This window comes from Porites lutea, chromosome 13, assembly GCF_958299795.1.
Source record: "Porites lutea chromosome 13, jaPorLute2.1, whole genome shotgun sequence".
In the NCBI taxonomy this organism is placed as follows: Eukaryota; Metazoa; Cnidaria; class Anthozoa; order Scleractinia; family Poritidae; genus Porites; species Porites lutea.
The window spans coordinates 7044866-7057476 of record NC_133213.1 but is presented as its reverse complement, the minus strand read 5'-3'; the positions used below and the strand labels follow the sequence as shown (position 1 = coordinate 7057476).

Below are 12611 nucleotides of genomic sequence, written 5' to 3'. Positions count from 1 at the left end.
TTTTAAAATATCCGGGAATACCCGCCCCCCTCCCCCTTCCAGGAGCAACAGGCTTAAGGTTGGCACGCTCGCAAGTAGTATTCCGAGAGTACTTTGACTGAAGATTTCTCAGAATCCACTGATTAGATGAGTATTGTATGTCAATTTCTCTCAGATATTCGTGTCAGATCAATTGTTTATTGTAAAGGCACGCTGGCCGACTGAACTTTCACTTCGATGAACACGCTGTTTCAGTGTGGCGAACACAGCGATCGCTGGGTTGTAAACACACTCGTTCTATTTGGTCTCTTGACCACTGCATCAATATTAAAGCACACCTTCTTCAAATACTACTAAGACTCTATGCAACTATAGAGTGTTTTCACTCACGTGGCCAGCATCTATGCAAATTTATTGGAACAAAAGAAAGCGTTACCATAAGAAAAGAGTTCAACTCCCAGAGGATTGGTTTGGGACACCAACATGGCCGCCGTTTCATCGTTTTGGGACACCAATATGGCCGCCGTGACGTCACTTGAAAACAATCTATTCACAGTTTAACAAACACTAAAGGGAAAATTCAAAACAACTCACCTTTTCAAACAAACGTGTAACAGAAGATCTCGGGGAAACAAAACCAAATGTTTCCCTCGGGATCTGACATTAAGTGTATAACATAAAACGCGCGATATCATTTATTATTCAAACTTTCTTAAATTAAAGTTTACCGTAACCACTGCACGTTATTCATAACTGTCCAACAATCAGTTTCTCGGTCTTAACTCGATCAATTATCATACGTACTTTTAATTGGAAAACTGGTTGTAAAAGAAAACAAGAAAATGAAAAAATAAAGGAAAAAGGCTAAAAGGGTTCATTTTAGTTAAATAATATGAAAAAATGAAGAAACAATATGTTTTCTCCAATGGTTAATATAATGGAACGGTTAAATGAAGCCCGTTGGGTTCCTTTTTTGAAGGTTTTTGAAGGCACAGTGATCAGTTTCTATTCATCTTATTGCAATAAAAACGTCGCATTAATTTACTCAGTAGCTTTTTGTGAAAAGAAAATAAAGGATTGTTTGCCGCATCCAGTCTCCTCTACTAACTATTGTTCTCTTAACCCTTTACGTCCCAATAGTGACCAACATCAATTTTCTCCTAACAATATCCATACAATGTCAAGAGATTAGGTTATGAGAATTAATTAAATGATCACCAAAGAGAAAATGCTTTGATTTTTTATCAAACTTTCTCAACTTACTCTTTAAAGAAATGTATAGAGATCAGTTTGGAGAATTTGCTTGTGAATATTGGGGCTTAAAGGGTTAATGGTTATTGCAGCTTGATAGAGAACAAATCTGAAGACGCTGGTATCCGAGTTTTATCCGACTTTTTCATTTTAACGACGTTGTTGTATCTACCCTGTTAGAACCTTCTATTTTCTTTCGAAAGCTCTTCCAGTATCCATGAGGATAGTGTACTTTTTTCTTCGTCTTTGATGATGAATTCTACCCTCTTTTTAGGTCGAAACACGGCGGGAAATAAAACTACATACACAAGACGTTTTTTTTTTCTTCTTCTTTTTAGTTTAGGCGGACTTGTAGAGCAAAAATGGACTATTACTTTAGATCTCGATCTATTTGATTCTCTGTTTAATGATGTATTTTTAGGGTATCAAGTTACAATTTATCATGAAATATCTCCTGTAAATTAGAAGCTCTCGTGATAGAATGCACGTTAAAGTTGAAAAAATGCATGTTTAAGATGTGCTTAAAAGGTCACCTTATGTTGTCTTGCCGCATGTTCTGAAGGTGCTTTTAGTGGAAAGAACAAAAGTACCTTTCATGAAACACTCAAACATGAATGTTAAAAAGTATTGTGCTTGAAATACTTAAATTCCAATATGGTACTGAGTGGAAACTCGTGTTCTAAGTATAGCACTATAACTTGCAATATGCCAAAGATAATGATAATACTAAAATAAAATAACAGTAACCGACATAAACTAGCTAGAAAACACAGGAATTATATATACTATTCCGCTGGGTAAGTATTTGGACAGTTCAGATAACGTGCGTTGTTTGATGAGTAACTAAAGATGATTAAACATTGATTTCTACTAAAAAATGCTTACAATTTGTTTTAGAAAGTGGCAAGCGAAAGGAATTTGCATGCCTTGAGTTACAGTTTAAGTTTCGGCTGTTTATTTAAAAATCAAATTCCAGCACAAAAAAAAATCCACTTTTAACCAATATCTACCAAGTTATCAGAAGCATTTTGCTTTCGATATTATTTCGATATTTGCGATATCATTTGGTTTCGTAAGGTTTCACAGCTTACTACACCCAGTTTTAGAAGTTGATTCAGTAATAAGCCCCGTGTTCGTCTTTTGAGGCTGCCCTTTCAGTAGAATTTGGAACCGCAGTTTCCGTGAGTGGAAATCTGATGAATAAAAAGTTTTCCACTGAGCTACTCATGATCACTCCTGCTTTAACAGGAGTGATGTACAGTACCGCAAATGATCCCCAACCGCAAATGATCCCGAGACCGCAAGTGATCCCCAAAATGGACCTCAAATGATCCTCGACCGCAAATGATCCCCAAAGTCGACCGCAAATGATCCCGAAAGAAAAATAGGAATGACTTGGACTCAAGTTAGCGGATCATCGTGTCGATTTTATTATTATTACAATAAGTCAGGTTAAAAGCTAAATTTTACTTCTCAAATAAATATATGAATAAAAACTAAATGGAAAAAAATCATTCAAGAGTAAAAACGAAGTAGGTAGGCAACACACGACTTTTACCTCACGCTAAAATGCTTCTTGCTCCAATGACTTTTTCCGCTCTGGCGGGTAGATTATACCTCTGAGGAAAACGTTTTGTGAGCAAAAAAAAAAAAAAAAGTTTTGTTTTCTGAGCAAATGTGATTTTTGCTGCTTATTTCATAGTGAGAGGTCATGACACGCATTTTCTGCGGTTATTGTTGTTTCTGGTCGGCATGATTTGCCCTTTGATCCAAGAGCATTTCCTTTGACCTCTTTTGAAATACAGTGCTCTTGATTGCCGCTAAATAAGGGTTTTAGGTTGTTTAATTTTCTCCTAAGTGCCCCCTGGATCCGAATAATCATAAGCGATTTTCTTTAAGTCCGGGAATGTGACGGTTTCTTACGATGTTTTGTCACGCGATAACTACCCTGGCTTTGCGTTTCTGATTACCAGGTTAAGATTTCTGGTAACTGTCTTCAGCAAAGCACAACAAATGAATATACATAAAAACGCTAATATAACTATTCACAACACGTTCATGAGATGTAAGAAAGTTGCTATTTCGAAATAAACCGAAACCTGTGGACATTGATAAGTTCGGGGGCATTTTGAATTGTGTTTATGTTAAATCATGTCTTGTTTCGTAACGGGCACCTAAGTTACGAACAAATGTCTTGCTGTTTATCACGTAAAATTAACACTTCAGAGAAAAATCAAAATGAAATATTCTGGCTGATTAATTTCACGCTTTCAAAAAGATCAGTAAAGTCAATAAAGCTCTTGTAGAGGGTGCCCGGCTTTGTATTCCTGAATAGAAATGTTGAGCTTCTAGGCGTTAAAATAATTTTTCTGCGTAACGTCCTGCCTGTCTTAAATTTTTCAAAAGACGAAACATTCTTGAAAGAAAATTGAAGCAATCGACAAAGGAAGAAGTATACGGTTAATACCCGCAGTACCTTTTCAGATTTATTCCATTTTTTTTTTTCGCCTTGCATAAATGGACCTGAGATGTAGCGTCCTCCTTCCCTTTTTCTTTAAAAGGCGAGAGATAAAGGTTTCTTTTTTATAATCAGTCCTTTTTTGTAATCAGTCCCATAAAATCCATTCCATTCCTCAAGTTTTCACGGGATCATTTGCGGTCGACTTTAGGGATCACTTGCGGTCGAGGATCATTTGCGGTCCATTTTGGGGATCATTTGCGGTCTCGGGATCATTTGCGGTTGGGGATCATTTGCGGTACTGTACAGTGAACTTGAGTTGTACCTGAGTTTTTCATAACACAGGCTGCTGAAATGCAAGAATTACTTAGGTGTTAATATAAAAAGGGTACAATATGAAAAAAATTCTTCAATAAGAAAAAAATAGTTATAAGTGACAAAAATGTTCATGTACTGCAGAGATACTTAACGGGTTGGTTAACTTTTAATTAGCCGTGGAGGTTTCGGATACCCAGTATCACTTTAATATCTTCTTTATGGTTAATTAATGCCTTAATATCATAGGTGACGAATGACTCCTTAATTTTGGCGCAAAATTTCCGCGATAATTTGTAATTTCACACGTGAAATTACAAAATTGCTATGGCAACCTTCCGAACGTCGCAGTCTCAAGATGGCGACGAAGTTTTAAAATGTCATTATGGAAGATGCCAGTGCATATAAAGACGCTTTATAAAACCTGAACACACCAAAGAGCACATCAGGAATGATTCTAACAGGTATTTTATCGAAAAATTCTAAACTTGAGTCAAATTTAAGCGCTAAACGTTCGAGAGAGTGGAGTTCTCGATCGATACGATCCAGGATAAACATGTCAAAAATCCAAGATTGGTAACGTAATTCGTTTCCCCTTTAATATTAATAGGTAATCAAATGGTATACTCGTGAAATTACGGAATAATTTCACTTGCGTTCTGTCAGAATCCTTATAATTAAAGGCTCGGGAAATTACAACGATTTGGACAAAACACAAGTGAAATTATTCCCTAATTTAACTCGTCACCATTTGATTACACATACGAATCCCCTCAGTATTAGCTGAGATGCTTCATGAAAAGCACTTGAAATGAAACCTATCGGCACTCAAAATTATCATGCAAAAACAGTATTGATGTTATTGGAACAAATAAACGTGCAGCAACTCGTGCTCCAGGCCTCCATATTCGTGTCACTTCTCATCCAGAGCAGTAAGGTGGTAAAGACCGCAACATTCAAACTGCCCTAACACGATGTCTCGTCTTTTTCTGCTTTTTGTTGCTGGGATGATTTTCGCTGCTCATTCATCCCTTATCCCAAAGGTAAGTCAATTTTTAAAGTTCGACTATCTCACGAAACGTTTAAAACTGTACGCATGGCTCCACGAGTTAAAAGAACTATGTTATCATTTTCTTTTGCTTTCTGATTTCCCTTTGTTAAAGAGCCTTTTACGTACTACCGGCAAACACAAAAACAGACTAGTATTTTGTTACTGAAACTTTTTTCTTTAAGTAATGATCGAGGTAAGAAGGGAAGCAATTTGTTTTGTTGTGGCGCAATACGCTTTCCTCACATAGAAATGTTTTCATTTTCACGCAGAGAATGTACCAAAAAGGCAGTTCACGAAAGAAAATGCATTTAAACTCCACTTTTAAAGGGTGTATTTTTGCGTTAAAACATTTCGACCAATCACAAGAGTTGCAAACAATGGCCAAGAAATGTTCACAATTTTACATGATCCGCACATACGATTTCCGTGTTACTTAGACTCAGACGAGAATTTGTTATAAGGAAGTGGGATAGAAAAAAAGGGATTAATGTACATGCTGTTTTGCGAAGATTTCGTAAAACTTGATGTTTAAACCAATCAGAACCATAGTAGAGACAATAGTAAGGTTAGCACCTTTTTGCAATCCGACGTTTTCACTGCGTTTTGGTCCTTTCCTTCTTATCTGGACCATTACTTAATGTTTCATTCCTGGAGCTAATTTGCATGGTATCTTAATCATAGGGCGCGGCCTTTTCAGAACTAAGAACTGTGATCATGTTCAGTCATTTCCTTGTACTGATTCAAAAACTGTGCAAGACTTAAAAATGCATGACACAGCACAGTAAGAGCCTTCAAAGCAACAGTAAAACACATATCAGTGCTAAGCAAAGGTACCTATGGATTAATTTTTCTAATGTCTGCACTCTACAGGATTCGTTGTCGGAACTTGGGGAAATAGATGGTGAGAAAACAGCCGATTTGACAGAGAATGAAATGCCTGCAGAAGGTTAGTAAATTTTACGAATGTTGAAGGGAATAAACGAAACTCTGCATTTTTTCAGACTATCAATACAGTGGTTATTATTCTTTATTTGTTCATTGCCATCAGTTAAAGACGAAATGGACGAGAATGAAACAGAATTGGGCGAAAAAGACTTTGATAACGAGGAACATGAAGACTCAGACGATATGCCAGAGGAAGGTACCAAGTATTTTTATAACAACAGAAACCTTTAGATTACGAAAACAAGATTTTCTCAATACTAAGTAGTGTGCACTTGAGCCAGCGTCATTTTGACGGGAAAAGGAGATACCCTGGGTCATTTTACGACTTTTGCTTTTCATTACAAGAAAATACGCAATAATTAGCGTGAAACGGCGCCTAATATTGCGAAGATACGTTCATTAGCGCGAAAAAACAAACATTTGCTCATAAATAAAAGTCAGTTAGTAGGATTTTTGCATTTTAATCAACATTCAGTAACACTTGTGGGCATTCATATGCGTCATTAGGCATGCAAAAGAGACAAATATCATCTCATATATCGTCTCAACACATCCAAGTCATTAACACCATGCTGAAAGTCAACAGGGACAATAGATAAACGCTAAAGTGCAAACAGTATTTGTTGACACTTTTATGACACTATTTGCAATTCAATAGAATTCCTGGACGGCCTTAGGATGGATAAGACAAACGTTTTATGCGCTTGCAGAGAGCGTTCTGTACATTTAATATACAAAAAATCTCCTTCAAAAAAGTAAACGCTTTTGCTTTTCTAGTGAAAAAGTGCAATAATGAAGCTTCCCTGACTGTTTATTTTTGGAAAATACATGAAAGAAATCCTCTCTTGGTAGTTATCCTCGTCCTAGAATCTAAAGTTCTCTATTGATGTTTTTGACACAATGAATAAAGAAGAGTCTTGAAAAAGCTATTTTTGTTTCGTGATATTTCTTTTCCAAAATAGGCGAGGAGGTAGAGGAAGGCCAGCCACAAGAAGACACCGATGATGCAGCCATCGCTCTTGGTGAAGGTGAGAGCTACTTTAAATGTAAAGCGCAAAAAAATAAATTGATTAATTAATTAGCCCTGGGAAGTACATGTACACACAAAGCCATACGCTCACCGTTGTATAAGGGGTGGGGGGGGGGGGGGAGTTGGCGTTGATGGAACCTCTCCCCTGAGGTTTTGATATGTTGCAGTATTTCGAAAAGATTTTGCCTTCATTGAAAAGCGTTTCATCTTCTCAACAGGATGAGCTATATTTTATAGGTGGTGGTGCTGCTGGAGGTCTGTGACATCCCCAAAAATGGTCGCCATCTTGGCCGCCATCTTGGATTTTACCCAGAAGTGGAAATCTCGTAATAACAGAAAGAATTGGTAATTTTTGTGCCTGACATATAAAATAACAAATAAATAAGTACTTTTTGCGCCATTTTAGCCACAGGCGTAATTTGATTTTCTAGTTGAAACATGTTAAAAAACACGCACTTTCACTAAAAAAACAAGATCGACCACCTACAATGACGCCATATCTGGTAACCATAGTTATTGATCATCACCAAACTTAACTAAAAATTCGTGCGAAAGAGATTACGGACAGCTGCTGAAAACGCCAGAAGCTGATGTTTGTTTGTCTAAGAAAAAAGGCATCCACCCCCTCCCCCACCCCCACCCCCTTGTACGTCGCTGCAGATGTTAAAAAGAGCAGACGTCTGGGTTATTATCGCTACCACTGCCGCTTCTGCACTTATCGTTGGCCCAGATGCAGACGCCGTCGTTATCGTCGCTGTCGTTATCACGTTTATTACAACTGCAGGCGTTTTTTCTTCCTATTTTCATTTTAAAGGAGAAGATGACTGTAAGATGTGAAAAAGGTTTTCAGTGAGCATCACCAAGTCCTGAGAAAGCCAATGTTATTTCTAACGATCAACATTCCCGATGAAGTTGAGAACAAAATACTTCGGCTATCCTTTATACTAAATTCCCACCTTCATATGTAGGATAATCATTTCTTCATATAATTTTATGTAAGGCATAATTAATTGCGGGCGACCAGAGGAGCTTGCAATTCTTATCTCCATGTCGCCATTACGCATGCGTAGCTCGTTTGTTGCCAGGGGTCAATTTTATGAAACTTTCACGAGTTGAATCTACAAGTGTCGCCATTGCTATATAGCTGGAGTCTGGAAACAATAGCTACATGTACGCTTGTGAATTACACTAAAATTTTATTGAATTGACCCAGTATAATGTATGTTTACACTTTTGACGTTTGGACCGTCTATCACTCGTAATATAATTACGCGCGTTTTGACCTTACATCACGGAGATTTACGCAAAGCAAAACGTTGGAACAACAGCGTTTTGACATTCGATCGATCTCGCCCGCACTCCCTATAACCCTTTCGGTGTCGCTTGTAGTATTTACTCGTTTCAAATACTGTGATTTAATGCGAGGGCGGCGTTTATTTGAAACTTTAGCGAGACAAAGAATTGTTTTCGCTACTGTATTATAATTTTCCGTCTTAAAATAATAGTATTAACGTCTTTTGATTTTGATTATATCTAACCTCAGCTGTGGCGCTTACTAACTTGTTTGTCCCAAATGCAGCGCTTATTTGAGTAGCAAATGTGTTTTAAATTAAGGAAAGTTAAGATAACCTTTGCACAGCTTCGTCAGTAAACATTTCTGGAAAGAACTTTGATTTTGCAATGCTAATATAGTTCTACCCATAAATCCAGTAGGTCACACCGTTCACTGTGTATACTTTTCAAGCGACAACGTTTTTTCAATCAGATACTATCGCTGCGATCGCTGAGGTATAACTTTTTCTTTCTTATAGTTACCAAACAAGGGTGCCGTTCATAATCATTTGCGGTTCCTTTTTGTAGAGGAAATTTATTTAGCTTATAGATCACACGCCTTGCGTGCTTTTGCGCACACTGAAAGCGTGTTGTGCTTTTTCGCACGGAGCTTTTGTTTGAAAACCTTAACACGCTCTTTTGTTCGACTTGCTCACGCTTAATTGTCTCAAGCGTGTCCCCTGAAACAAAAGAAATTGCTAATGAGGCAAGATTGCAAGCGTGCTAAAGCATGTTAAAATAAATTCTTTTGTTTTAAAGTGAAAGCGTGTCGTGCGCGTGCTTTCACCTTTAGCATTAAAATCCTGTGGAGGGTCACATATGGTATGTACATCAGTCATATTCTTCATATTTTCTTGTAGATGCCAAACTGACGAGACCCTATCATCCCTGTCATTATCGTTACCTCTGCGGCCACTGCATTTTTTACAGATGCGGTCCTCATCGACGAACTCGTTGTGGCTTTCAAAAGTGTTACGGTTGCAGACGATTCTGCTAGTATGGATAAAACTTCTGCAATATTATGGGCATGCCAGTCTACAAAAACTCTTAGTTGGGTCGAACAGAGTAAATCTAAAATTCTGTAAACTTGGAAACAAATCAGGCAGGAACTCTTATTGTTGGCTACTTTTTTAAGTGTTTGCTGTGAGACTAATATAATTGACGGTTGTTTTCAGCTTCATTGACTAACAGAAGCAAAAAGGACAACAAGTTTTCATAATAAAATTATTACAAAAAAATCGGATGTAATTGAATAAAATTATTACGGTAGAACTAAATAGAAAAGATCATAAAGTATTTTTTCGTACTAGTCGAGAAACAAAAATGCAATAAACGCGCAAAAAGTTAAAGCAGAACAAGAAAGACAAAAACAAAAAGATGAACAGGTCAAGACAGGTTATTTGATTAAAAATTAAAATTATGTTTTGTTGTTGTTATTTGTGTAATAAAAACACACTTTGCTTTCATCTTTCGAGAATATTGTCCTACATGTCAAATCACATCACAAGGATTTTTATGAATCCGCAGGGACATCTTTTTCGAAAGCACGTGGAATAGGTTCGCGCTCACTCTGACATTCTTGCATTTTAATAATTAATTATAAAATGCTAGTGCCAAGAGGACAAACGCGAGGTAATCATTCATACAAAATTCAGTCTTTGCCGCTCGACATTGTTGACCCCACCCATAGGCAACATTTAATCCAAAAAAGGGTTTATCTTCACTGGTGGCGTTTTTGAACACCGTTCCGATTGCTTGATCACCTTAATGAATGCACGTGGCTGTGAACTTCTTTTAATAGTAGATTCATATCGCGCATTAACACATTTGCTTCAGAGTCAAGTTCAAGGAGGTCATACTCTCACTGCTTCAAGGTAAAAGCTTTTTTTCCTTTTTATTGTTTTGATTCATCAGGATTCCATTTAAAAAGAAAACGAGGCATTTCATTAGCACGACAGTCACGCTTTCAAAATTCTTAGAAATCAAAAATGAATTAAATTATTTCTGTAACAGGGAAACCAAAGGAGGAAATAGACCTATTCCGCTAACTCAAAGTTGTACCTAATTCAAACATTTTGGGGAAAAAAACGTTTTGTTTCAGCAATTTCCATATCATTTAAATGTGCCCAGAATGCCACATTGCAGTGCAAATACAACACGCAAAGAATCTTAACCCTGGGAGACCTGAATTGGGTACAACATTGAGTTTGCCTGATAGGTCTATACATCAGAATAGTCGGATGAACATTATGTGAGAGCTATCCACTAATGTAATGTATCAAATATTCAGATATGTTGACACCGAGAAGTGGGTTTATAAAACAAGGCGCTGGCAAGCTTTTTAAGTCCGACTTTGAGATATCCGTATATCGGATGAAACACCGAGAGGAGTGTTTTATAGTTTCTCAGATGAACAAAATAATAGACCTTGTCACATTTTTCTTTTTTTTTCTTTTTCTTTTTTTTTACAGTAAAGACCAGTAAGCGAGTATCCCTTAACACTTCTTGAAGGAGTTCCTTAAAATTGAAAAACTTAACAAGTTTAAAGGTGATACGTCGAAAGTCAGTGAAGATATAGCTTTACACAGTTACGGCCTGTTTACATGGAGTTGGGGAACCCCAGGTAGGTGAGGTAAACCGCTTTGGTGGGTAACCCGCCTGTCCATATAATCTCTCATTTTAATTTGATCGCGTTTACATGATAGGTGGGGTGACCCGCCACATGTTACCTCACCTATCTGGGGTCCACCACCTCCATGTAAACAGGCCCTTACTGGAATTTCACATGCCGTGGAACGTGTCCCTCAGCATACAAACTTCTGTAAAATTCCGCCACTTTGCGGGGCTATATTTTCAATAGTTTTTAATAAATCACTCTCAAACTTTGCACTTTTACTGGTTTCAAGGCGTTTTTTCCAGCCGAGTTGACGAGTTTTCGCTGGTCGCAGTCAAAAGTTGGAAAAGAAAATTAAAAACTTGGGAGAGTCTTTCCTTACAGAAATTCAGCTGAAAGCTAAAGTTCGCAAAATCCGATGGAGAAATCCGAACCAGTGTTTCGGTAGTCAATTTCTTTGTTTTCTGTTCATGAATTATTAGTGAGGTTGAGGAAAAACATGGTTTATAATTTATAATTTCTCAATAGCTCACAAAAGACAAAAAAAAAATGGCTATGGGTATGATTTTATAAGCAGCTTATTGTAAAAACTGCAAAAATGAAACGTAAACATATTTCGATAAAACATAAAACCCGTAATAATAACAATACAGTTCAGATAACGCTGAAGAACGTTTTTTAATGGCTTTACAACCACAGGGAATAAACCAACATGGGCAACGAAGAGGAAATGCGCTTTTACACAATTAAGAAATTGAAAATTAGGACATGGTTCACCTTGAACCACCTACCGTAAAACACCTGCTCCTTCCCCCTCAACTTTTGTTCTTCACAGGTGATTTTGTTGTAAACTGTCTTGGCGATTCAGATTCTGGTGTTTTTATTGCATCTAGCGATATAGTTGATTAGAAAAGCTTCCCTTAAACTTGATACTGAATATATATTCAGTCACGATACCCGGTTAAAGGAGTTATTTGAATAATAGGGATATGAATTCCCCAAATAATGTAAACATCTGTGAAAAAAAAAAAAGAAGAAGAAGAAAAAGAAGAAAGAAGAAAGAAATAAACAACAACAACAACAAAAACTTCGGTTTTCACAACCTGATCCAGTTTGTTTATTTGTGGCCGAGAAACAAACGCGTTTGTATTTTTTAGCGAAATTTAAATAATGTTCATTCAATATATTTTGTGGCCGTTTGCGTTTGTTTGGGGATAGTAACATTAACCGTTCAAGTCAAAGACCCGAGAGTGACTTTCAAGAGTCAACTTTCTCCTGTTCAAGTCACAAGAGTGACTTTCAAGAGTCAACTTCCTCCTGTTCAAGTCACAAGAGTGACTTTCGAGAGTCAACTCAGTTCTCCTAACAATATCAATACGTTACTACGAAGGAAAGGATTGTGAGAATTTTGATTAAGTGGTCACCTAAGAAAAGGTACTTTGATCTTATATCAAATTCTATCAGCTGGAATCTGAATCACTGACAGTGTTGTCCGCCATCTTGAAAAACGTGTCACGTGATACCGCTAACTCCATTGATATGCGTGCAACACCAAGCTGGCATTGGTACTTGGGCCAATCCTGGAGTCCACACACTCACACAGTAGTATAAACCAGTTAAATTTAGCTGACTTTTT

At 37.2% G+C, this 12611-nt stretch overlaps 1 protein-coding gene across 1 annotated transcript in view; it reads left to right on the top strand.

The window, feature by feature from the left end:
- The first annotated feature begins 6113 nt into the window (after window positions 1-6113).
- Window positions 6114-12611, top strand: part of LOC140922302 (uncharacterized) — a 69884-nt gene continuing 63386 nt past the window's right edge. The window contains exons 1-2 of the mRNA XM_073372300.1: window positions 6114-6195; window positions 6962-7027. Coding sequence (XP_073228401.1) covers window positions 6114-6195; window positions 6962-7027 — 148 coding nt within the window. The remainder of the gene's footprint in view (window positions 6196-6961; window positions 7028-12611) is intronic.